This window comes from Erpetoichthys calabaricus, chromosome 10 (genome assembly GCF_900747795.2).
Source record: "Erpetoichthys calabaricus chromosome 10, fErpCal1.3, whole genome shotgun sequence".
NCBI lineage: Eukaryota > Metazoa > Chordata > Cladistia > Polypteriformes > Polypteridae > Erpetoichthys > Erpetoichthys calabaricus.
The window spans coordinates 141,383,649-141,410,634 of record NC_041403.2 but is presented as its reverse complement, the minus strand read 5'-3'; the positions used below and the strand labels follow the sequence as shown (position 1 = coordinate 141,410,634).

The following is a 26,986-nucleotide window of genomic DNA, read 5'->3' as shown; positions in this document are numbered from 1 at the left end:
GAATGTACAAGAAGGCTGCAGTCTACATGTGAACCCTGAATACAATAAGGACTGATTGTGAGGTCATTTATGTTAGGTAGAATGCTTAGAGGGGGCTGGGTGGTCTCGTGGCCTAGGAACCCCTGCAGATTTTATTTTTTTCTGCAGCCGTCTGGAGTTTTTTTTTTGTTTTTTCTGTCCTCCCTGGCCTGTGGACTATACTTTTACTTTGTGTTAATTAGTGTCCCCTAATTCTATTTTGTAATTTATTTTGTCTTTTTTCTCTTTCTTCATTATGTAAAGCACTTTGGGCTACTTCATGTGTATGAAAATGTGCTATAGAAATAAATGTTGTTGTTGTAAGCAAAGCCTATCATCACATTGAATCAGAAAGCTCAGCATCAGGAGCCAGAAGTCATTGCCAAGGCACATAACAAGACAGAAAGAGCATATTAATGTCATGACTTACTGTTACAGTGGCAACCATTTTTCTCTTTGGTTTTGGAGGCTCTGTTGGAGGGACAACGATCTCGTCGTCTACCGTGTCTGGTCCTGTTGGTGTTTCACCATCTGCAGCAACATTGACCATTACATAATATACACAGAAGGCCTAAAATTCTCAAATCTAAGTAATTTTATCTATGGTTTGTTTTAAAGAGATAATCGAAGATTACGGAAACACACATCTTTATTTAAATCCCATTAATGTTTATATTTTGGATTAAAATTTAAACCACGATTAGAGATATGATAACTGTACTAGGCAGTAAAAATAAATATAAAGAAAATGGCAGTAGCATCAAGTGCGACAGCAGGACGCCGAGGAAAGAAACAGAATTAGAGGAGGGTTAGTAACACTTCAAATTATCGCAATTTGATAGCAGAGATTCAATGTGTAAAACTAATCAGCAGCTCTAGTCAGGGTATACTAAACTGAAGTAGTGAGTCTCCAGCTGCGATTTAAAAGCAGGCAGATCATTCCACAACTTCTGGGTCCTGTAACTAAAAGCTCAACCTTCCACTGTTATTTTATTAACCCTTGGAATCTTTACTAGGTCAGTATCTTGAAATCTTAATCCAAGCTTTGGTTTGTAAGTAATGAAAGTATTGAAAAGTTCAGGTATGTAAGCATGGCTTTGGCAATTTAAGACTATATATGTAAGTAGGAGGATTTTGAAATCTGCCATAAAATTAACTGGAAGCCAGTGTAATGACATAAGAACTGGAGTTATACATTTATAATTTCTAGTTCTTATAATGATTCTTGCAGCAGCATTTTAAATTCCCTGAAAGCTGCCTGAAGAAAGGTTTGAACAGCCTGAGAATAGCACATTGCAGTAGTCAATCCTACTAGAGCAAAAAGCATGAGCTGAAACTATTATAAGCTGGAAACAAATGAATATGTATTTATTATGTATTTAGTATTTTGTAAACTTTGCAATTACATTTACCTGTGAAATTGTTACAGTGCACAGAGCTCTGAGCCGGCACTCAGTGAATAGCGTTATACAAAAATAAACTGAATTTAATTGAAAGAGAATATTGATAAAAGGGATTACCTTCTTCATTCTCTTCATCTTCTTCAACAGGCTAAAATATAAATACAAAAATAAAATTAACTAATTTACCAAAAAAATACAACACAACATCCTAATCATTGGGATTAATAAAGTATCTATCTATCTATCTATCTATCTATCTATCTATCTATCTATCTATCTATCTATCTATCTATCTATCTATCTATCTATCTATCTATCTATCTATCTATCTATCTATCTATCTATCTGTAAATGAATATTTATTTTATATAGGAACCATCACAAGGCTCTTTACAAAGTATGCTATATAAAGTAGCAAAAGAGGCAGAAGAGGCAACTGAACAATACATGCATGAAAGAAAATGTCAGTCGGTCATTTTCTAGCTTGCTTAGTACTTAACAGGGTCGCGAGACAGCACAGAACACAAAGCAGGAACAAACCCCGGACATGGCGCCAGTTCATCGCAGGGCAAACACACACACAACAACAAACACACACCAGGGCCAATTTAGGATCACCAGTTCACCTAAACTGCATGTCTTTGGACTCTGGGAGGAAACCGGAGCACTCGGAGGAAACCCATGCAGACAAGGGGAGAACATGCAAACTCAACATAGGGAGGACCCAGGACCCAAACCCTGGCCTCCTTACTGTGAGGCAGCAGCTTTACCACTGTGCCACCCAGAAAGAAAATGTCAGCTTGTGAATATCATTTGAAGGTGACCACTGATGGGACATTGTGGACTGAACAAATAGTTCAACACCTCTAAGGTTATTGACCAAAATAGATGGAAGAAATGTAAAAATGTGAACTCGTAGCTTCTAAACCTGGCCTTCACAGGCTACTCTGAATAGTACAGAAACACGGGAAAAATTTAAAATGTTCTTTTATTCTAGAAGTGTTCATTAGTGGGCACTGAGATCAATGGACACCCCATCTAGAGATGGTTCTTGCCTTGCACCCGGGATAGATTTTACAATGCTGGGAACCTATAAATGAATGAAATTGATTTGGAGAATATAGTGGATGGAAGGATAGTGGGAAATTAGAAAATGTCATGTACTTTTAGATATGAAGTTGTCCCTCACTGGGTCATTTCATTGGACAAAAGGCACACTTAAAATATGTTTAACTTCCCACTTGATGCTATTCAGTAGGAGACGATTCCCATTCAAACTCGTAACCCCAGGTCTACTGTAATGCAAATTCCCTGCTCGAGTGCACTTCATTGCAAAACTCTAGAAACATTCAGGTAGGTTAGTTCTTCTTCCTCGTCTCCTTTCACTAGTCCCACCAATCCTCAAACTAGGGCTTGACCTTTCAGACATGCATTTTCCTATTGTAACAGTTAAATAAGCATAATTTTCTTCTTCATTTGACCATTTTCAAAAGTTTAATGCTTTTTACATTCATTAATTTTTTCCTCCCATCCATGACACAAAATGGTTGAAATTCTGCATTCTTTTAAATCTAAACGAGTACAAAATGTCAATTTCCTTTGATCCAAAATCTTAATATTATCACTGTTAAGTACAAGACTAAACAGGGCAATATACAGCGTGTATGCAAAAGAACCTTAATTTTCTTGTTATACGAGGGGTGCCGAAAACGTTTTGTAAGACATTATAATCTTCAGTCAAAAATGACAGGAAAAAGTCGGTGCTTAGTTTGAAATGTCCCGTTTCCCACCTCAAAGTCACAGAATATTTTCCTAGTGCAAACACAGTCCATTTTAAACAAAGGAAGCCATCCCAGAAGCCATTTCTATCGTTCTCATACACTCCATCCCACAGCCCAGACCCTGTTTACTCAGATTTACACCTCAGTGGACTTTAAAGATGCCATCCATGGAAAGCTTTGGGTATGATGACAGGTTTACCAAAGAAATGAAGAGATGGCGGACAGCATGGGATTCAAAATGGTGCAAGAAGGAGATACATTCTCTTATTTTTCAATGATGCAAGTCCTTTGAAGTTTATGGACTGTAGCAAATCCTTTTCCCCTGTATTTAATAAAATGATCCTATATTACTAGAAAAAAGTTAGTCCTTTCAGAACAACAATCACCTGGTTTGAGGGCCAATGCTGCTGCAACACATGCAACGTAATATCTGTGCAAAGAAAACCAGCCGAGCATTCATTAATTCATCATTTCCCCATTCCCTTTTTGTTTACCTGTCCAGCCATTTCAGAGAGAGAGGCGTAGTACTTTGACCACCAATCAAGCTCTTCTTTTTCTGGTTCCTCCTCCTCGAAGTCTTCTTCTTTCGCTAGCAGCTCAGTGGCTTTTTTCAGCGGGCTCTTTGAAAAGGCAAGAAACATGTTACATTGGGTAGCAGTTCATATGCAGGGCCATTAATGAAATGGATTGTGAAGTCAAAAATGCGAGTCAGAATTAAATAGATTATTAAGTAATTACCGGTAATTGTATTTGTTTGAAAAACCCATATAAAATCATGCAGGGGTTTAAAATTGGAAAATTGTTTGGGAACTAAAACATACAAAAAATCATCACGTGTTTGTCTACTGTCATCAAGTACTATAGTAAGTTGTTGTTGGGTATTGGTAGCCATGGGCTCCTTTGTCATGCGTCATTGGTGCTGCCTCCCAACAATAATAATAATAATAATAATACATTTTATTTATATAGCGCCTTTCCCATGCTCAAGGCACTTACAGAATATAATAAAGAACGGCAGTGTATACAGTATATAGCATTGTACAAACCAGATAAATAAATAAAGAAGATTAAAACAGTGAATTCTGGAAAAAAAACCAGACAACATAATTGATGGTCTCGCACACACACACAGGTTACATTAGCATCTTGACAGAGAAGTAAACTGAGAGGAGGGTAATAAAGTCAAGTAGAGCTATAAGCCTTCCTGAACAGATGAGTTTTGAGTTGTTTTTTAAAAGAATTCATGGAGTCAGCTGACCTGATTAATCTTGGTAGGTCATTCCAGAGTCTGGGCGCTATACAGCTGAAGGCCCTGTCACCCATGGAGTGTAGATTAGTGAGGGGCACAACAAGATTACCAGAATCAGAGGACCTTAGTGGGCGGGCAGGCACATAGTGATGGAGAAGGTCACTGATGTAGTTTGGTGCGAGGTTATTTAAAGCTTTGTAGGTTAATAGTAGGATTTTATATTCGATTCTGTAAGACACAGGGAGCCAGTGAAGACGGAGCAGGATGGGTGTGATGTGCTCGCTGCTGCTGGTTCGAGTAAGGACTCTTGCAGCTGAGTTTTGAATAAGCTGGAGCTGTGATATAAGATTAGAAGGGGCACCAGCCAGTAGGGAATTACAATAATCGATGCGGGATGTGATAAAAGCATGGACAAGTTTCTCAGCATTAGAGAAGGAGAGGAAGGAGCGAACACGGGATATGTTACGGAGGTGAAAGTAAGAAACTTTCTTAATGTGATTTATGTGGGCAGAATAAGAGAGGGAGGAATCAAAAATGACACCAAGATTTTTTACAGTAAAGGCAGGTCTGATGAGATCACCGCCAAGATAGACTGGGAAGGAGCTCATTTTATTAAGTTGCATTTTAGTCCCAATTTGCAGGAGTTCAGTTTTATTGCAATTTAATTTTAAAGAGTTCTGCTCCATCCAGGTTTTAATTTCACTATGGATGTGGCTGGAGGCCAGTGGCGCTTGACAGGAAGGCCTGGTGAGGACTTACAGGCAACACCAGCAGCCTCACCCTTTGTTTGCACTCGGGTATATTTTAGTCCATCATTCTTAAATGTCTGCCTGTGAGCATCACCACAAGGTAATTTAGAAACGACTTCTACTGTAGGTAGCTCACAATATAACGTTTAAGAATGTGCAATGTCTCTTGATTTTTGGTTGGAAGAAAGAAAAAGTAAGCATACAAATATCTACAAAGTTTATAATGACCTTAATATAATGAATCAATTGCTGATTTATTGTGACTCTTTTCTTAATACTATTTTAAGATTTCAAATATCCCAACAGCAGACCTATTGTAGAATTTAGTTCCCTGTTGAGAGAAACATTAAGACTGAACTACCAGGTTTAAAACTCTGGTGGAAGGCTGTTCATCCCAGTCATGTCAAGAATCAGCCGCATTGCTTGAATGCTATAAAATGTGCATGACTGCTGTAACCAACAAAAAAAAGCTGGCAAAAAAGCCAGCATTACCTAATTGTCAAAGATAGCAGTCCATAAATAAATAGCCATTTATTCATTATGGAATGGGGCGGACTGGGAATGGGACTTTCCTAACAGATTTTATTTGTATTAATACACAATGGAAATGGGGACATTTTAATAATAAAAATACATCAATTGATGAAAATTTTCATATTTTAAATAGAAGGCTGTGACTTTATGCTAATTGTACTTTTTTCTCCTTTGAATAGAGTAAAATTTTTCAGATTTTGTTTTTTTTTGAAACAAGACATAAAATCACAAGCCACATAAAGGGTTTCAAAATAGTTCAGTTGCTGATCTGACAACACTAGGAATGTTGTAAACATAATGGGGACCTCCAGGGACCCTTTATTACTTACTGTAATGAGAGCCATAGGCTTTATAGGAATCTTAGAGTCAGTCACAGGAAGTGACCCCAGGCCCATGGAACCAATGATCTGTAAGGGCTTCTCTTCTTTCAGAGGCAAACGTGCTGGAAAACATAAAACAATACATTCTCTACTAAATGGTTTCTGCATGCAGTCTGTAAGAAAAAACGCCTCAATTGACAAATGCTGTGGCTCAAATGACAAAGCAGAAAGCGTTGCACAATTAGTCAAGAACAGGAATAAAATTGACTTAAAATGATACGCTGTATCAGAAAGTACATTCTTACACAAAGATTATACAGTTTTTGTAACATTTGATCAGCACAAAGTTGTTTCTGATCTTAACATTTCTTGATTTTAACATGTAGTGCAAACAATATTCTGTTATGTATAACAGAAAGACATCATAGTTGTACTGAATATTGTAAATATTATTGCCTTTAATAAAAACTTTTTGAAAAACAATGAACTCATTCAGAGTTTCTTCCTGCATTGCGTTTGGCATTGCCAGGGCCAATACGGGCTTTCTGTGACCCTGAATGTGATAATGGATGGACGGACACTGACAAACAGCCAATGGCCGCACAGTCCTTCTCAACAAGAAAATCCCCTGCACTTTGGATTTTAGGCACAGAGAATTTGTCAAACGGCTCTGAGAAAGGACTTTCATAAACATTTAGAATTTTGACAGGTAAAAAAAAAACATTTTAAAGACATTACTTTGAGATTGTCGAGCTTTGGAGCAGGTTAATGACTTTACGGATACATTTAAATGAACAAATGAGTAAATCATACCCCTTAAAGGAGCACTCATCCATTACATTTTTTGCATAGCCTTTATCCATTACAGATGTAGCACCTCAGGCTAACCTAACATGCCCATCAGTGAGATAAGGAGTGAACCCAGAGTACCCAAAAGAAAAAACATAAAATTCACAGGCTAGGGAAGAACGTCTGGACTCCCAAGGCCTGTCTACCAAAAGAACATAGAGACATGTGGCAGAATTACTATCCACTGCACCACTGTGCCACCAGTTCATAACTATTTGAACACAATGGATTTGTATCAGAAAACAAAAATGCACGGTGTTCTGAAAGTAAGTAAACTATGCAATCTATCTTAAACTAAGCAGTCAAGGTAGTTGAGTCCAATAATCACCCTCTGGCTCCGGCTCTGGCTCATCATCGTCATTGAATTCTTCAAGGTCTTTAGGTGCAAATTTCATGAGGTTCCTTGCCACATGAGTTCCCACAAGGACTAAACGGCCAAAGGACCTTCTCTCAAGCACAAAAATCGTCAACGGAGGGTGCAGATACACCAATTCTGGGAGTTCCTAAATGAATAGAATAAGAAAACACTAATGCAGTATTCACCTGAATTATCGTCACAATGAAAAATGTCCTGGCGGGATGTGTTACCAAAACACAGAACAGAAGGTTTTTCAAGAACATTGTAACTTCAATACAAAAACATAAAATCAGCACTGCCATTAATTTCATGGATCTACACAGAATGTTGCTTCAGCAGCAATTTTGCCATAATAGAGGTATTAAACCACTCTGGACACAAATTATTCTCATCTCTATAGTATGTCAGGTGATAATGCAACATCAACCAGGCCAAAAAACTCAAAGACCTGTTTTCATCCACACAGTTAATACTGTGAACACAAGGCAACCTCTGAGAATCTGACTGCTATCTTTTAACCTTGCTATTGAAAAACATTTGGCATACTAACTGGCCCAGTCCACCATAATCATGGAGTACTGGTCTACCACTTAAATGAAGAAGCTCCATCTAACTGAAATGAATCCAACAGGGTGTAACTGTAGTCCACAATACTTGTGATATCACTCAAAGCGTTGTTCTCCGCACACCCATTCCAAGGTATGTTGTCATGTGTGCAAATTAAGATGCAGTGCATTTTACTGCCATTTAAATGGAAGCTTGGTAATGGAGTAAAACAATTCTCTATCGAGAAAGGATAAGTTTAGTATTTTTTCAAGAAGAAGTGTGTTGTAAAATTAAGTGCTTTCTATAAATTTTAAAAAATACATTGGTGTCCAGGCTGATGTCTGTGAAGTCCAGTCCCATTGGCCCCTCTACTGTGGATGCTTTCTGCAGTCCATGGATTCAATTAGTCAACAACCTATTCAGTTTAGCAATGTGGGATTAAACATCAATTTGAGAAACCGCATTAAACTCGGGAATACAAAGAAGTATCGTTCTTGGATTCAGCCCAGCATGGAGATACGGTAATTATAGAATCCGATGAAACATGAAACAAACAAATTCTCAACTCATAAGACCAGAGAAATTTATGGAGAGGTGGTGTAGATACGATAATTGTATTTCAGACAGAAATGATTAAAGGGTCAGCATTTAACAAACATGTAAATGTTTGCTTCTTACATTACATACAGTATATGCTGTAGACTGCTTTTCTATTCCCTATGAAGACCTTTATCAAAATCTCGAAATTGAATTTTTGGAGGATTCCGATACTTTCCCAACACTTTGTATACAAGAAAGTCAGGGAGGTCTAAAACATTGAGATTAATCAAAATCTCAACATCGAATCTTTGATTGATTATAATACTTTCCTTATACTTTGTATATGAAAATGTAAAAAAGCAATACATAGATTCAAGAAGACCCACAATAAATATTCCTTATATTGATTTTTCCCATGATATAGAACCAAACATTTCCCCAGACTCTTTGAGATATTTAAGTTAACCTTGGAAAGTTTTAACGAGGATGAAAACCAAAAGGTTGTTCTACTGTGCTAACCAAGTGGTAGACAAAGGGTGAGAAGATTCTGGGGATCTGACTCACCACATCAAGGCATTTCACAAGCTCTTCAAAATTGGGATTGGATTTGTAATCCGTGATTTCCTCAGATTCAATCCTTTTGCCCGCACATTCAATCTTGACCAGGGGTTTCTCTACTTCGAAAAGGTTCACTCGTTTTAAGTCACGAAGTCCCCAGAATAATACCTAAGAGTTTCATGAAAGAGGAATAATTGTGTGTAATGATAACGGTATCCACAAATGAACTAACACATAAAAAGGTATGAATCACACACTGACCTCTAGTCTGAACTGTCGCAGGACAGGACGGACTGTGTCAGGGATTATATAATAGTTTTCAGCACTTATATACTCTGGTTCAATAGGATTCACATCTTGGGGTACGGTGGGCTATTAGAAAAGAAAAAGACAAGTCAGCTTTGAACTTTACTAGACCCTTCATGCCTAAAAATACCAACAGAGACACATCTTCTACTAATTCAAGCAACATTGGACTATTGCCTGTTAACATACATGAAATCATTGTATCTTAAGCAATTTGCTAAACCTTATATTTGTCAAGACAAACTCCCACCTCCCTCTCCACTTTACAAACCCTCTCTAAACTCACCTCTCCATAGCCTGAATAATCAAGCTCAATGAGTTCAAAGGCGCCTAGCAGTTCTCCGGCTTCAATCTTCCCCTTTGTTATATCAAAGAACTGCAAGGCTGGCTTTTTGTAAGGCTCACCAATTATCTTTATTTCTGGAGCAGCAAAAGCTCGCCCAATGAAGTCAGGACTGCCCTAGTTTAAGGAAAAAAAAATCAAAGTGGAATTATCTTAGTGGTCCTGCAGATGAGAAACAACAACACAACTGAACCTGAGCTCCTGATGTGAGACGTACCCACGACCAGCGCCCAGTTTTCTCATAGACACCTAAACAAGTTGACATTTTCTAACAGTTCTCTGTGCTTACAGGCACCTGCACATTAAGTATTCTTTTGAACATGGATTTCACATTAGTAATGAAACATTTACATCCTACCTAAAACTTTCCTTTTTGTGTAAAATTTGGTACTCAAGAAATTATAAAATGGTTTTCATTCTTACAATTTTGTCATAATCATAAAAATTCAAGCAAATGACAGGTGGATCTCTCAGCAGCTCGTCTCGGCTTCCTTCGATGAGAATCTGGTCAAACAGCAATAGTTCACACCAGGTAGGTGACAAAGTTTCTTCTAGAATCTGACATAAAAGACAGAGTTGCACTTTGACTCATCAGAGTAAGGCAGGCAGTAAATGCACAAAAAAATGGTGACACAGTAACGTATACTAAAAGGCTGGTGATGCATACAGTAGAACTAAATTAACACTAAATCACCAGTCTGATGATGGAATGACAGCGGGACAAGGCGAATAATCTAGAAGGCCGCTTGACCTCTGTGGGTCTTCAGTCACTTGTGTTATGAATGTGTCATTTAATAATTTTAAGAACATTTTCTCTTCACAATATCATCAATATTAAGGAATACAATACATCCCAGCTACTTCATTGGCAAGTAAACTTTACCAACACTAAGGCTTAGTTGTGGTGGCCTTTGTACAAAAAAAAAAATCAGGTCCCAGAATAGCAATGGTGTGCTAAAAGAAGCCAGGCATTTGAGAAATGAGACCACTTACCCTGGTTGTTTGACACTGTGTAGAAAACACAGCCTTAGCAAAGGGGTCAGAAAGGCCATTGTCATCTGCTGCCAGAATTCCCCTGGCTTGGTAGACGTGTGCCCTCAGCTGGAAGTATCTGCTGTCTGAAAAATAAATTCACTTTATAAGTGAAAGGTACCACAAATGGCTGCAGCCCTTCCCCAGTCTTACAGCATGCCTTCCTTCAGCAAGATTTAGAGAAACTGTTGTACCACATCAAAGCTGGTCTACTACAGCAAAACTAATTGCATCCATATATCCAGTGCAGGGTCACAGGCACTTGGAGCCTATCCCAGCAATCCTCGGGTGAGAAGGAATTATAACTGAGCTAATACTTTCAAGTTCAGATACATGTTAGCGTAGTAAGTGGCTTACTTCTTAGATTCATTGCTGTAGAGAAGATAAATTACAAGACAACTATCTATCTATCCATCCATCTTCCAAAGACTAGGGCCGCAGGGAAGGAGGGGAATACCCCAGCAAGCATAGGGTACAAGGCAGGAACAACTCCTGGAAAGGGCAACAGTCAATGTTCCCTCTAAGGAGTAGCATATAGTGAGCAAAAAACATTGTTTATGAGCGACATTTTGTTTAAGCCAAAAATTTATGAGCACCAACTCCGACGGTCGGAGTGAGCGATCGTGCGATAAGTACGAGCGACGCCGTCGGAATGAGCGATCGTGCGGGAACTATGAGCGACGCTCTGAATTCGTGTGAGCGATTGCTCACGCGCTCAGCTTAGAGGGAACATTGGCAACAGTCCTTCACAAGATGAATACACACACACACACAAACACACACACCATGTCACCTAAACTACATGTGTCTGGGCTGTGGGAGGCAACCAGAGCAAATACACAAACATGGAACCTCCATACAAAGTACCACCACTGCACCACCCCAAACAAATTCCAATAGTTTCAAACAACCAATGCCTTTTGTCCAAAAGAGAAAAACATATTTTACACAAAATAAATATATGTGTTCCCAGGATGTTAGTTGATACAAAATAAATGTTTTTCCTGGGTAGTGTTTCCTGTGTAGAAAAGGGCCCATTGTTGCTACTCCTTCAAGCGTCATTGTGACTGTTGAAGACAGATCTCAGGATGATAACCTGATGTGGACATGGTGTGAGGGCCGTGGGGTATTTGTTGGCAGTGCGGGTGAGGCATTTGCACCAGAACCACCAGTCACTGCATGGTTGCTATCTTCAGAAAAGAAAAGGTTGACAATGTTATCATTCCCACGTCTCCATAAAGGTTAATTAGGACTTATGACATCCTATGTGGCTTATACGTTTCAAGTATCTCATTTGATGATGTGGTGGTCATTTTTAAATTGGAATTCATTAAATTCCACACAAGGGGGGCTTAATTTGTTTTGTTTTGTTTTTTTTGTACTGGGGATCATCAAAATCTAGTTAGTAAGGGGGACTACGGGTTAATTACTGGGTGGCATGGAGATAAACTGCGCTTTGTAAGTAACTGGCATGTCTGAGATATGAACCCTAGAAACATGGAGATACCCAGCAGGGTCTAAAAATTACTTTAAATTCATAATAGAGCAGAGATAAATAGCAAAACTCCTACATTGAGCAGTGCAGCATCTCTGTTCTGTGGCTGGTATTCTGAGAACCTGGTTTTTTACTCCAGACCAGGACAGAAATGTCCGTACATTATTATATGCAGTATGATTCATTTGTAGGTTTTGGCAGACTTCATTTTGCTCAAAATACTTGGCTGGCAGTGTGAGCGAGTGAGCGAGTTATGAAATATACGGCTTATCTGGATGGAAGAGTTTATCTTTTTGCAGTTTTCCTAAAAGTTAATACCATTTCAACTGTATGCATTTTAGCTGATGCTCACCTTCGCACACTAGCTTTACAGGGGGCATATTTAGTGGAACAGGTGGAGGAACCTCATAAACAGCTTTAAAGTCTTCTGGCAAACTGCTTATGTTGTTCTTCACATACTTGGTTGAGCCAAGCCAAAGATAAACCTCCAGCTTTGCAAAGATCTCACCCAAGCCAGCTCCAGGAGTCTGAATAAATGCAATTAAATCAAATAGAAAAACATCATTAAAATGGTTAAAAGGGAAAAGTATACTGACTAAGGAAAGAAAATCAAATTTTCCAATGCAGCCACTAAAAGACATCATTTAATTGGCATAATATGAACTGCAGACAAATTTTAATAGCAGCTTTTGGTTCAGGTTCGTGGATCATTGTGTACCCTCATGTAGATGGTCTGAATGTGGCCACAGTCCTTTCCTTTTTCCTCTTCCACCATGGAGAAAAGCACGTTGTAGGATGGAATCCTTGCATAAGCCACACGCTTGTTATTACTTAACATCCATATGAAGACATCTGGTAAAGTGCTCTGAGGCTGAAGTACAAAGAATAAACTTGTTCATCAGAATCAGGTAACCACTGTCAGTTTTACAGATAACTCTTCCAAAAATAGAAAATAAAGGAATGATCACCTCTATGGCAAGAAAGCGAAGCCTTTTCAGGATCTTTCGCAGATCTCCTAATTTGTCGTGAGCGTTTTTGGTCCGTACTTTGACCTGGATTTTCCTTGCCTGCTTAGCCAGAATATTCTAAACAAATAAAGTACATGAAGTCTAATGGTGAGCTCAGTACCTTTCCAACAGTTCTGCACCGCTTGATTGCACCTTTGAGTAAAATGCATTGTCCTCTCTATACCTACGGTATGCTAACTATGAACTACTTTGTCTTTTTATAAATCTAACTACCTATGCTTCACTGCTCTCGTTTTTTAAGTATTTTCAGCAGCCATAGTGTTCACATATGTTTTGATCTGTCCCCCTCTTCTAGTCATGCATTCTTCAACTTATTCATCTCTCCATCTCCAGTTGCTCTCTACCTACAGCATCTTCTAAGATCTCATGGACAATAATGAAATTCTCACTTACAATGTTCTTTTTAAGCCAGGTCATTCGGCTCTTGTCTAAAGTGTTTGGCTTTGTCATAGTCTTCTTTTCTGCAGCGGTAATATACTGCCTGTAGTTATTAAAAATAGAAACTGTTAGGTTATACAGTAGATGTAATTAGACATTTCACAACCAGTATTGACTCATTCAGGGGAATATGAAACAGTCAGCCACACCTAGACTGTGTACAGAAGCTCTGAACTGCACAATTTAACAAATTATGGGATAACCCCAATGTACGTAAAAATATTCGGTATGTATGAGAAAATATTTTTTACATACGTGATAAGCTTTTGAACGTACAAGATGTTTTCACATACATATGGAATATTTTCACATGTGTACGAGATGTTTTCATGTATGTACTTAAACTAATATGTACATGAAAATATCTCGTATGTATATAAAAGTATCCCGTACATACGTAAAAACATCTTGTACACATATGAAAGTATCCCGTACTACAAGATATTTTCACATCCGTGAAGGATAATGGTTATCCCATAATTTGTTCCATTGTACAGTTCAGAGCTTCCGTAGCAGTGTACTCATGTCTGTATGAAAAAATCTTTACTGGCAAACATTCTGAAACAGTATAACACTGACATTGAGCAAACTGTGGTTATACAAACCTTACTCAGTGACAGTAGTACAGTATATGACACCCCCCAACCCTACTCAAGTACAAAGGGAAGCCCAACCCACAGAAGTACATACTTGCAACTGGCCATAAATTCTGCTAGAACTTCTTTCATGCGACTAACAATTGCTTTGCTTTTTGGTCTCCTCAAGATCTTTTCAACATCTTCAATTCCATTTTCCTGAGAAAAAGGCAAGGGAGAAGTCATAAACCACCATTTCTCCTTTCCATTTATTTACTCAGGCAAAAGACACTGACCAGCCTGTCAGCCATTTTGACAATCCAGTTGATAGTATGGAGGCGCCAGGTGTGGTCTTCCCAGTAGTTCCAGACAAAGACACAGGGCTTTTCCTGCAGCATTGGAACACAGCTGAAGGACCTAAATGGGAAATAAGTGGGAAGAGCAATTAACATTGGCCGTGGTGTGTGTGTGTGTGTGTATGGTGTGTGGGTTTTTAGCCTGTGACAGACTGGTGTCTTGTCCAGGTATTGTCCCTGCCTTGCATCCACAGCTTGCCTGAATAGGCTCCAGCCTTCCACTACCCTGTCCAGGATAAAGCAGTTTTAGCAAATGGGTATATGGATGGATCTAATATACAGTACATGAACCTAAAGGTGAGACTGACATATTTTGCTAGAAACATTATACAAATGAGAAGTGTCACTACCCGATCCATAATGTCTGCCCAGTTCGATGTGTATCACATGCATACTTCATCACACACTTTATGGCACTGCCCAATATGTTTCTGGCATGTGTGAATAATTTACAGCCTGCGTGATGTCACTGCTAGAGCCAGCTTTACATCTTGTATGCACTTAATAAAAAGAAAAACCTAAACATTTGTGACATGTGTTCATAAAATTTCACACATGCACAGTACAAATGGGCAGTGTAGTAAAAAGCCATTTTTAGTGAGCAGAGAACATGTGTGCAATGCAAAATTGGATGGGGGTTCATATTGTACAACAAGAAGCATGGATCGGGCAGAGTCATGAATTTGAAAGTTCTGCTCGTGTATCTGCAGTTGTGAGGGAATCGGACAAGCATCGTGGATCAGGTAGTGTCAAGGAGAACAGTATGGGATATATCTCAGGAAGCTCATATGCATGTGAGCATCAGTAAGTATTCTAGAAGATGGTGATATCATATTAATACAAAAAGAGGACGGAATGGTGCATTGAGAAGGTGCAACCAAGTAGATCAGGATGGTGCCACCTATGCTCTTTTTATTTAGTCAGGTATCTCTAAAACACCTCCCATCACTGTCCGTGTGAATTTTGCATGCTTGCCCCTCTATGCATAAAGGTTTTGTCAATATTCTTCCACATGCCAAAGATGTACAGGATAGCTTACTATAATCTCTAAATTGGCCCACTAGGAGGGGTGTGCATGTGATGGTACAATGCACTACATTGGTATCTCATCTACGGTTGATTACTACCTTGCCTCAGATGCCGTGGAGTTAGGTTCTGGCTCCATGAGACCCAGATAGACTAGGTGGCCTCAGAACAGGGATGGACTAATGGATCATTAAAATATGTAAATGGAAGATGGTAACTCCAAGTCCACTTTGTAATAATAATAATAATACATCTTATTTATGCAGTGCCTTTGCATAGCCTGAGCAACACAAGCATACCAATAAATTATTAAATAATGTCTGGCGCACTTTGTAAAGGCACTCTTCCAAATTAAGAGTAAATATACTCATTTCAGAACTAGCTAGAATGAGGTCTGATGTGACAGGAACTTGAAGGGAAGAATCCTGTGACCTTGATGAAATGTTTGATTTTTCCCTACCGGTCATATTCAGTGTGCTGAGGTCTTTTTCCTGGAGTCACAGAGTTGTCCGTGCTGGTGGGAAGTCTGTCTTCATTTTCTAGTTCATCCTCAGAGTTCTCCAGGAGTGCCTGTTTTTCTTCATCATTGGCAAGATTCTTTTTTGATCTCACGATCACATCAGCTGCTTTGCCGTAATTTCCTGTTTCAAAAAGACCAATGTGTTTGTAACCAGTTTGTAATAAACAGCACAATTCTTGGACTAGAGATTAATGTTTGGCATATTCAAAATCTTGCTAATATTTCATTACAATGTCATTAATTTACCAGTTTACTAGGGAGACAAACCAACCAAACTGCAATACATACTGTATGTTTATTAAGTGCATTTCATCCACAAACATGACATCATTTGAAAGCACCTTCATTTGATGCGGGTCTCATCATTAAACAGAGAAGCCAGGCGTGTTTAAATGTTTAAATGAAATCACACACTGCAGCAGGGCGCTGACAGGCTTAAGGGCAAACACGACCTCAGGAGGACCAGGGATGGTTCTCTACGTCAGTAGTTTATTGTGAGATGCTCGGTTTCTACAGCCACCAGCAAGCCCGCGATTCTCGAAAGAATCGCAAATTCAAGAATGGCAATTACTTTCTGTTCCCTCCGATACTTGGAGGGATGAAATATCATGGAGGGTGGGTGCGTCCTGGCAAAGTTCATTTAATTAAATAAACATATTTGTTGGAGCTGTGACTCAGTTGTAGGCGTCTTTGTTTATTGTTTTTAGCCATGCAGTTTTGTATTTGTGTTTCTATGGCTGTGTCGTCAGCGAGAAGTCGTTTGCTGACGGCGGCGGATTCGCGTGCTGAAGTGGCCATGTCGGCTGATCCGGGCATGGAGGGCCACATTACTAAACGAACGTGGTATATGCGGTGGTGTGGGCGGTCGCGTTCGGGTGGCTGTACAACCTGGCGTGCACGCTTTACCTCAGGTTTAGTTTACAGGTCGTAGCCATGGTATAGTTGTCATTTAATTAAATAAACACATTTGTACTAAAGCGGTGTCTTTGTGTGGGCACCCTCGTTCATTCATTTTATCCATACAGGCTCGTTTTTGTATTTCCGTTAGTTGAGCTGTTTCTTTTTGGAGCCGTGACTCCGTTAGCTATAAGTCGTTTACTGTTAGGAATTATAATCGCACTTACGTTTAATCTGGAGCGTTTGTTTATTGTTTTCTTTCATCTGGTGTCGTTTCTGTGTTTTCTGTGGCTGGACTGTTAAAAATGTATTACTGTAATACTGTAATGTGATGCAAATATGCTGTGTAGTCTGGACGTCTGGGGATTCCATACTGTAATATTGTAATGTGATTCAAATATGCGCTGAATCGTTTCGTTTGTGTTTTCTCCGTGGCTGTGTCGTTAGCTATGGGCTCGGATTTATATTTCCGTTAGTTGAGCTGTTTCATTTCTGAGCTGTGACACCTTTGCCTGGGAGCTGTTTCGTTTTTGAGCCGTGACTCCTCTGCCTGTGGTGTTTCAGAAGCGCGTTGTAGGCGGCAGTGCGCGTGCACTTCGAAGTCTGCTGAATCCTCTCATTTTTGTTTTCTCTGTGGCGGGCTCATTGCAGTGCGGCAGTGCGCGTGCACCTCGATGCGCCCTGCGTCCATATCCGGTCTAAAACCTTTTTTGTTTTCTCTGTGGCGGGCTCATTGCCGTGCGGCAGTGCGTGTGCGCCTCTGTGCACCCTGCGCCCAGCGCCCTGCGTCCATATCCGGTTTACAACCTTCGGTTAGTAATATGGATGACAGGGTTCTATGATAGGTGAAGGGCCACCATGCATATTTTTCACTGCTTCTTAACTGATTTAATGCAGCTATTTGAGAATACTCGTGCAAGATCCACTCTGAGACAAGAATATTTTCTTTAATGGACTGGATTAGGCCTGGAGTCTATATATTGCCCACTGTAGGTATATTGAGTAACTTCTTGCCATGCCTGTACTTCCTATAAGAACATGATTAAATGTAACAAAGCAAATAATTACCGATGGACACCTCAAAGGTCACTGGCTTGGATCCAATGGAGTTATCAATCATTGTAGCTTCAAAAAGTGATCCAAATAGAAGGAACTCTTCCTTCTCTCCAAGAAAGTTCTATAAAAAGTATACAGGGAAACTATTTACATCAAGTAGAAGTCATAAAACCAATTAATTACTTAAGCCATCTTATCAAAATGTCACATTTTGTTGTGCACAGAAGATATTTCCTTTCTGAATATGTGAAAAAACAACTGTACCCAACTATATGACTGTAAGTCAAGATGCACAATTGTGGCGACTATCCCTGACATAATATGGACAAAATGGAGTAGCTGGAATATAAAGACAAGACAAAACTGTGGATTCACTTTTTAGCTACTGCAAAATGACTCAATAATCTATATTATCAAGTAAAACAAATAATTCACAAGAGAGATATTTAACTTAACTGGGAGGTATGCCCCCAGTTTGCTTCGCTCTCCAACCCCCTCGGCCTGCTCTACGTGGCAGCCACTTTGCATCTCCGCCACTAGCATTGTGAAGAGGAGGGCTGAATGCACCCCAAGGAGACGCGGTCACTCCTCCGAAACCCCCTCTTAAATGGTGAATTAACGGGAAACAAATACAGTTTTTTTTTTTACCTCCTCTTTGCTCGATCAGCTGCTGGATTGCGGCTGCTGCTGCGCCATGTGATCTGCATCTCGCGCGGTGCTTCGAACATTTAAAAGCCTGTACAGCAGCTGTTCTACTCTTTGTGTTTTAATTCTGGCCCTGGGCGTGGTTAAATCTCTTGGCACAAAGTCTTGTCTCGCGGGATGTGAGTTTTTGATATTTTTTAGTTTATAATTTAAAAACAGAATAAGAATCAGAAAATCTAACAACATCACATTAAAGTGCGATAAACTCTGAAAAGAATGATACCAAACATATATATGTAGGTTTTAAAATAAGCCCGATTTAAAGCGTGACAAAAAATGTGACATAAAAAGTCACATAAAATCGTTGCACTTTTAGGCTTAGGGTTTTTTGTATAGAGAGTAGATTTGTATTTTTCACTTTTTGACAAATATTTCCATATGAACAGAATCACACAAAAAGCAAAGCCCACTGACCTCTGGGAGTGGGTGGATTTCTTCAACCTCTACAGTCACAGAGCCGGGCACCTCAGCACTGCCAGGACTCTCGTCAGCTCCACTGCTCTTCCCAGAAGTCACTTCCTTTTCTTGCCCTTTACCTGGCTTCTTGCTCTTGCGTCTAATTTTCAATTTGCTGATGGCCCCCTTAACAGATGGCCCACCCTTGGTATCCACTGCAGTCGGAGAATGATACAATTCTACAGTCAGTGAGAGGAGAATGCGTCCACGGAAGAAAATACCATCACCAAGGCCTTCATTGAGATCACGATGGACATCTCTCAGTGTGGAGTTATTAGGTGACCCGTACAGGTTAACCCACGCAGGTCCAAAAGTAGGATGGAAACCTATTCAAAAAGAGGCAATTAAATGTTAAGGGAGATGTCAATGCAATATTTAGTCATCTACAGTGAGCACTGTACACGTGACAATAATGACCCTCTAAACCTACAGTGCCTTCCATAATGTTCGGTGCAAAGACTAATTTTTCCTTGATTTCCTTGATTTAGCCCTGTGCTCCACAGTTTAAATTACAAATCAAAAAAATTCAGATGTGATTCAAGTACACATTACAGATGTTCACTTAAGGTTATTTGCATACATTTCAGTCACACCATGTAGAAATGACTGCACTTTTTTCACATGGTCCCCCCATTTAATGTTTGGGACTATTGGTGTCACAGGTGTTTGTGATTCCTCAGGTTTGTTTCATGGCTTCATAAGGTACCTGGGCTTGCTATTATTCTTTAGCGTTCTAATTGCCATTGTTCAACATGAGGACAAGAGCTGTGGTAATGAAAGTCAAAGGAGCTATTATGAGGCTGAAAAACAAGACTAAACCCATTAGAGACATTGGTAAAACCTTAGGATGACCCAAATCAACTGTCTGGAATATCATTAAGAAGAAAGAACACATTGGTGAGCTCAGTAATCAAAAGGGGCTGGTAGGCCAAGGAAGACCACTACTGCTGATGACAGAAGAATCCTCACTATGGTCAAGAAAAAGCTCCAAATGCATGCCGGACAGATTAGAAACAGTCTTCAAGGGACAGATGTGTGTGTGTGTCAGAGACGACTATCAGCAGAAGACTTCATGAACAGGAATACAGAAGCCACGTTGCAAGGTGCACACTACTTGTTAGACACAAGAACAGGATGGACAGATTACACTTTGCAAAAAGTACTTAAAAGAGCCTGCAGAATTCTGGAAAAAAGTCTTGTGGACAGATGAGACAAAGATGAACCTTCATTAGAGTGATGGCAAGAGCAAAGTGTGGAGACATGAAGGAACAGCCCAAGTGCCAAAGCATACCACCGCATCTGTTAAAATGGTGGTGGAGGTGTTACAGCTTGGGCATTTATGATGGCCACAGGTCCTGGCACACTTCTCTTCATTGAGGATGGAACTGCTGATAGCAGCCACACAATGAATTCTGAGGTGTATAGAAACATCTTATCTGCTCAGGTACCAGTAAATGCCTTCAAACTCATTCATCCCATAAGATGATGATCACAAACCCACTGCTAAGGCACCACAGGAGTTTTTCAAAGGGAAAAAAATGGGAAATTCTTGAATGGCCAAACCAGTCACCTGACTTAAATCCAATTGAGCAGGTCTTCCATGTGCTGAAGTGAAAACTTAAGGGGACAAGCCCCCCGAAACAAGCAGGAGCTGAAGATGGCTGCATTAGAAGCTTGGCAGAGCATCACCAGAGAAGATCCTCAGCACCTGGTGATGTCTATGAATCACAAACATCAAGCAGTCATTGCATGCAAGGGATATGTGACAAGATACTAAATATGATGTCTTTAAAAACACCTGCCATTGCTTCGTCCATACATTATGGTGCCCAGAAAGTGTTGTCATTTCTACACGCTGTGACCAAAATGTGTGCAAATCCCCTTAAAGTCTGCAATTTGCATTTTAATCCTATATGAATTGTTTGATTTGTAATTTTAAGCTGTGGAGTAGAGGGGGGAAATCAAGAAAAAAAAATGTGTGTTTTCCCAAACATTATGGAGGGCACTGTATGAACTTCCTTTATGTCACATGTAATACTTCCGTGTAATTTTATTTGAAAGAAACAGCATTTGAATGCAATGAAATATTTTTACCATTCCTTGTTGGATCAGATATTTGCTGAAGATCCAAGTAATGTGTTGCTAAAGCAATTTCTCCGAAGTTTGCGTCATCCAATATCTGTACTTTTATTCTCCTGGCAAGGGGAGGGAATTGTTCAATGAAGGAGATCTGCTCGTTCCACTCAGGGGCATTTGTGTCGGACTCAACTGATGTTTCACCCTGTGGAAGGAATTCAAAAAATGCATTCTTGGCGGATACTTTTAGTCCATGAAGGATTTGTCTGCCTTATCAACCTAAAAAAAACATTTGCAGTGTTTTCATGCATTCCAAAAATGCATTCCCCAAACACGATGATCTAAATATTTAAAATGATGAAGATATAGTGTAGATGGTGGAAGAGTATATATTATGCATTATTTTTATTTACCATTATAATGTATAGGTAAGATTTCAGGTTGAGGACACGTCTCTTAGTTGCAAGTTACAGTTAACATTTCTCAAATGTGACATTCCATCTAACTTTTCTTAAAGATCAAAGGATATTAATGACTTGATAATAGATTTTTTTTCTAACAATGGAAAATAAATTGCATTATTCTCAACTTAATGCTGATATTTTTCACAGTACAGTGCAGAGTCAGTCGCAAGCAAACATTAACCAACAGTCTAAAAGCAAAGCTTACAGTTTTTAAAAATGATCTTAAAATAATAGTGGGGGGGGGGGGGGCAGAATGTATAGTTTATGAAAGAAATCAGTTCAGCCCATGATGACCGTACAGGGCTCACCATTAGAAATGCATGTCAAGTCTCCTTTGGCCTTCCACACAGTTAAGGCCTTCTTCTTGCTATTGCTTGACAACTGAAGTCATCTGTTCCTGCAGGTTTCTGATATTCACCAACTGCTCACTCACTGAGTCTTTCAAGTTTAGTTTTCTTGAGTGTGTTTTTTTCTTAATATTTTAACTATTTTCCTTTTCATTTGTAAGTAAGTTATTCCTCAGTAATGTTTTTCTTGTTTTGCGTTACTCCGTTTTGCCTGTTTATGGCCAGATTTAGATTTGCTACTTTCTACGTCTTGCCTAACATGTGCTTCCTGACCTTAGATTTTTTGGTCCCCCAGCCATCAATCTTACTCTGATTGGTTCATCTTTTTAAAAACTCACCAGCTATTTCATTTCCCTGAACCTTGGAAGAAAGCTATGGCATCTAACAATCTTTTCCTAGGACATCAGGGTATGAACTGTGAGTACTGGAAAATGACTAAATACTCAACATGGGGTATGCTTCGCACCATCTTCTGTTATTTTAATTATCATAATTCTCCAAGCCTAATTACATTAAAAGTAATGACAATTCATCACTATGTGTCATCTAGTTAACTCATTATTCAGAAAAAATATTGATATAAGGCTCTCACCCCAAGGTACTGCATTAATCAATGCAGAATTTTAACATTTCACCCAATTGCTCCTAAGCTCTTGCATGATCTGCTTTCCAAAAGCAGTATTTAAATCATAATATTTGCTGCTAATAATGATTTTTAAAAATGATGATAATTGTTTCAGTTGGATCTTGGTGTCACTGTTTCATTCTGGTCTTGATGCTTTGAGTCACCGTATTTTTGATCTGGTTATCCTACCTAAATGTGTCGTAATCAAAGTTGGATATGATATCAGAAGTTCAACGTCTTTTGACAAAGTTATAGATACTTTCCTGCTTCATTTTACATTGTTATAATTCTAAGAGGGATGCTGGATATAAAACTGACTAAGAACGCACTGATTCTCTTTTCCATCCATCCATTATCCAACCCGCTATATCCTAACTACAGGGTCACGGGGGTCTGCTGGAGCCAATCCCAGCCAACACAGGGAGCAAGGCAGGAAACAAACCACGGGCAGGGTGCCAGCCCACCACAGGGCACACACACCAAGCACACACTAGGGACAATTTAGAATCGCCAATACACCAAACCTGCATGTCTTTGGACTGTGGGAGGAAATTGACACAGACACTGGGAGAACATGAAAACTCCACACAGGGAGGACCCGGGAAGCGAACCCAGGTCTCCTAACTGCGAGGCAACAGTGCTACCCACTGCGCCACCATGCCGCCTCTCTTTTTCGTTCCCTTATTAATTTTTATTTGAATCACTGCTGTGTTTCAGACCGCCATATTGCCATCTGCAGGTAAACACATTTGAAGAGGTACCCTTGACTTCCTTTCCATTTAGTCTTTTATATTTTGCTTTGACAGACAATTTTCTTGGAAGCCTAACTTGAGCACAGACATCTCCTATGTGTGACCTGGATCTTCATTTTCAATACATTTGCGTATATTTACTTCTTGTCTTATGTCGTGTCACGAATGCGTGTCCTAGATCACAATCTAGGTTCTTCCCATATATCTAATACCACCACGGGCCAAAAGGGAGCACTGCCATTAACTGTGCTGTCTTCCTTTGCCTCCATAATGCAGAGAATCTACCCAGTGAATCAGAATTTGCTTCTGCCCCTTTCAGTCCCAGGATGTTAAAAGACCAGCTGCCTGGAAGGAGAGGTCACTTGTTGACTGGAGAACAGAGAAGATGAAGATTGTGCAATCCAAGTGAAAGAATCCAAAAGAAGCCTTCATAGTCAGTGTCTTTATTTGTTAGAACAACAGAGGGTGATATTTTGGTTTGTACTCATGCCATTGAGCTTTGTTTAACTTTGTTCTTCAAGTAAATAGGGAAATCTGGGTTGGCACCTCAACGTTTATCTTGCCTTTTGATTTATCATTTCCTTGGAGGACCACAGTATATACTAACCACATTACCTTTCAAAGAGAGTTAATAGAGTGAATTATAAAATATTGGGTATCTCTTGCTCTACATGTACCTTCAATGCCTTTCCTTAGGATCCTCCTGTGTCTGAACCTCTCTTGGGTGCTCCCTCTCTCAAGTACATTCCTTATAAAATCTGCTTCTCGGACGCTGTCATTTCAAAGTGCCTTGCTTGTCCATTTTCATACTTCTCGTCTTTGGAGGTGACTCTCAGCATGCCTCCTATGCCTTTACTCCTCCACTTGTGTCTTAAAATCGAATCACCAAAACCAAACTGACCAATCAGAATACTTACATCGACCGGACACAACACTCAGACCTCAGCATTTCATTTTATGGTAGACTGGAAACTTTTACCTCCCCCTGTCCCCTTGTTGTGTCTTAGTTCTCCTTAGGATATTATTATCTGTGTGTGACACTGCCCTTGATTTCAGTACATATGTACAGTATGTTGTTTTCTTAGGCATGTTCACTACATATGTAGCCTTCACAACCCAGAAAACCCCCTCCTGTTCTGCTTATTTTCCCAGGATGTTTATTGTTGCAACCATATGCTCAGCAGCAATAGGTCATGTTGAATTTGTCTCAGATAATATATCCATCCATCCATTTTCCAATCCGCTGAATCCGAACACAGGGTCACGGGGGTCTGCCGGAGCCAATCCCAGCCAACACTGGGCACAAGGCAGGAACCAATCCCAGGCAGGGTGCCAACCCACCGCAGGACACACACAAACACACCCACACACCAAGCCAATTTGGAATCGCCAATCCACCTAACCTGCATGTCTTTGGACTGTGGGAGGAAACTGGAGCACCCGGAGGAAACCCATGCAGACACGGGGAGAACATGCAAACTCCACGCAGGGAGGACCCGGGAAGTGAACCCAGGTCTCCTAACTGCAAGGCAGCAGCGCTGCCACTGCGCCACCATGCCGCCTCAGATAATATATTTTGAATTTAATTTCTATATTTCTATTTGTATTTATGTCTGTAGTACTAGGGTGTTGTACCGTGTTAGCCATTATGAATGTAGTGATAAGTCAAGTAAAATGACACCTTTTAATGGCTAACTAAAAAAATTACAATATGCAAGCTTTCGAGGCAACTCAGGCCCCTTCTTCAGACATCTTGCCTGAAGAAGGGGCCTGAGTTGCCTCGAAAGCTTGCATATTGTAATCTTTTTAGTTAGCTATTTAAAGGTGTCATTTTACTTGACTTTTGACTATCTGTATTTATGAATTTCTTTTCATTTTATTCTTCATTTTTGTTTTTTTTTAATATTATAGTTGCGTGTGTTTGTGTGTACAGAAGTTCCGAACCACACAGTGAAAAAAATTATGCGATAACTCTTATCTCGCATGTACATGAAAATATCTCTCATGCACATATGAGATAAGGGTTATCCCATCATTTTTTTCACTGTGCAGTGCAGAGCTTCTGTACTATCGAAGTGTGTGTGTGTGTGGGTGTGTTTAAAGTTCTCTGCGCACCCTTTTTTGTCAACATTAATGGCTTGATGTTATAAGAACAGGCTCTTGCTTTCCACAAAGTGGATGGATGGATGAAAGAACTAAAGGCAGCTACGCTCCAGACAGTATAAATAACTGTCTGTTTTCTTTGCAAAACACTACTAAGGAGGCTTCTCTATGAAAATACATAATTGATCCAACATGGTCCTAGGGGGCACCAAGCCAGTCCTAAATTCTGAGAGACCTGTTTGAAGCAAATGTCAGTGGTCCTATTGAGTGTAAATCAACATATCAGATACAGTAACAGTCAGGTTGTAGCCATGAATATGAAATAATTCTGACAGTATCAATAGTACACTGGTAAACAAAAAATATATTTTCTATGAATCTAAGCTGAATTTGCCACACGTTAAGCAGTCCGGTCTTAGTCTGAGGAATGTGCTCCATACTGTACTAAATTTACAAACTGTACCTGCTGTCCAGCAAAGGTGACCTTCACGTAGGGGTCAATGAAGACTTTCTTCTCTCCCATCATCTTTGAGAAGCTGCCTGCAATACCAGAATTCATGCTTGGTAGGCCTTCCCCACGGTAGATCCGGATACAAAACTTGGCCCAAGGTCTCTCTGCAGGTATTCGCTTAGGCAGCATCAGGTTTCTTGAGAGAAAAAGTGACAGTAAGAAAATGACTAATAATAATTCTTTGCATTTATATGGCACTTGTCTCTCTACTCAAAGCGCTCAGCAATTACAGGTTAAGGGCCTTGCTCAAAGGCCCAAATGAGCAGAGTCCCTATTGGCATTTACGGGATTTGAACCAGCAACCTTCTGATTGCCAGTGCAGATCCCTAGCCTCAGAGCCACCACTCCACTAAGGGGCTATAATCAATTATGGCACTGTAAAAATAGCATAAAACATTTCAACTGAAAGTTGTCCTTAACATTTTATCCTGCCAACTAATTCTAAACCAAGAACATGTAGTTATATGAATGTCCACCTTTGTGATATTAAACACTGCACTTCTTTTAGTCAGCTTTTTCTAATAATACTGCAAGTGCGGGTTAGGCGGACTGGTGCTTAATTGGCCCTAATGGTATGGTGTGCAGTGAAGCAAGTGTACCTCACTGCAGCACAGGATGGCGCAGGATTGGGTGGCTGAGAATTACCATACAAGAAAGGTACAACGTTAGATGTGCTCTTATTTATTCAATTTGCTAAGAAAGACAAAACTTGGCCCAAGGTCTCTTTGCAGGTATTCGCTTAGGCAGCATCAGGTTTCTTGAGAGAAAAAGTGACAGTAAGAAAATGATTAATAATAATTCTTTGCATTTATATAGTGCTTTGAGTTTCACTACAGTAGTAATCCATCCATCCATTTTCCAACCCGCTGAATCCAAACACAGGGTCACGGGGGTCTGCTGGAGCCAATCCCAGCCAACACAGGGTGCAAGGCAGGGAACCAATACCGGGCAGGGCACCAACCCACCGCAG

General features: G+C 39.8%; 1 protein-coding gene across 1 annotated transcript in view; it reads right to left on the bottom strand.

Annotated features, from left to right (window-relative positions):
* Positions 1 to 26,986, bottom strand: part of fer1l4 (fer-1 like family member 4) — a 145,488-nt gene that overhangs the window by 26,235 nt on the left and 92,267 nt on the right. Inside the window, exons 13-33 of the mRNA XM_028812007.2 lie at positions 25,969 to 26,152; positions 21,233 to 21,419; positions 19,097 to 19,464; positions 17,990 to 18,098; positions 15,965 to 16,145; positions 14,419 to 14,539; positions 14,238 to 14,341; positions 13,503 to 13,590; positions 13,050 to 13,166; positions 12,800 to 12,952; positions 12,434 to 12,608; positions 10,548 to 10,672; positions 9,978 to 10,112; positions 9,498 to 9,671; positions 9,167 to 9,277; positions 8,912 to 9,073; positions 7,232 to 7,406; positions 6,064 to 6,176; positions 3,697 to 3,822; positions 1,539 to 1,569; positions 449 to 549 (exon numbers count right to left, since the gene is read on the bottom strand). Coding sequence (XP_028667840.1) covers positions 449 to 549; positions 1,539 to 1,569; positions 3,697 to 3,822; positions 6,064 to 6,176; positions 7,232 to 7,406; positions 8,912 to 9,073; positions 9,167 to 9,277; positions 9,498 to 9,671; positions 9,978 to 10,112; positions 10,548 to 10,672; positions 12,434 to 12,608; positions 12,800 to 12,952; positions 13,050 to 13,166; positions 13,503 to 13,590; positions 14,238 to 14,341; positions 14,419 to 14,539; positions 15,965 to 16,145; positions 17,990 to 18,098; positions 19,097 to 19,464; positions 21,233 to 21,419; positions 25,969 to 26,152 — 3,040 coding nt within the window. The remainder of the gene's footprint in view (positions 1 to 448; positions 550 to 1,538; positions 1,570 to 3,696; positions 3,823 to 6,063; positions 6,177 to 7,231; positions 7,407 to 8,911; positions 9,074 to 9,166; positions 9,278 to 9,497; positions 9,672 to 9,977; positions 10,113 to 10,547; positions 10,673 to 12,433; positions 12,609 to 12,799; positions 12,953 to 13,049; positions 13,167 to 13,502; positions 13,591 to 14,237; positions 14,342 to 14,418; positions 14,540 to 15,964; positions 16,146 to 17,989; positions 18,099 to 19,096; positions 19,465 to 21,232; positions 21,420 to 25,968; positions 26,153 to 26,986) is intronic.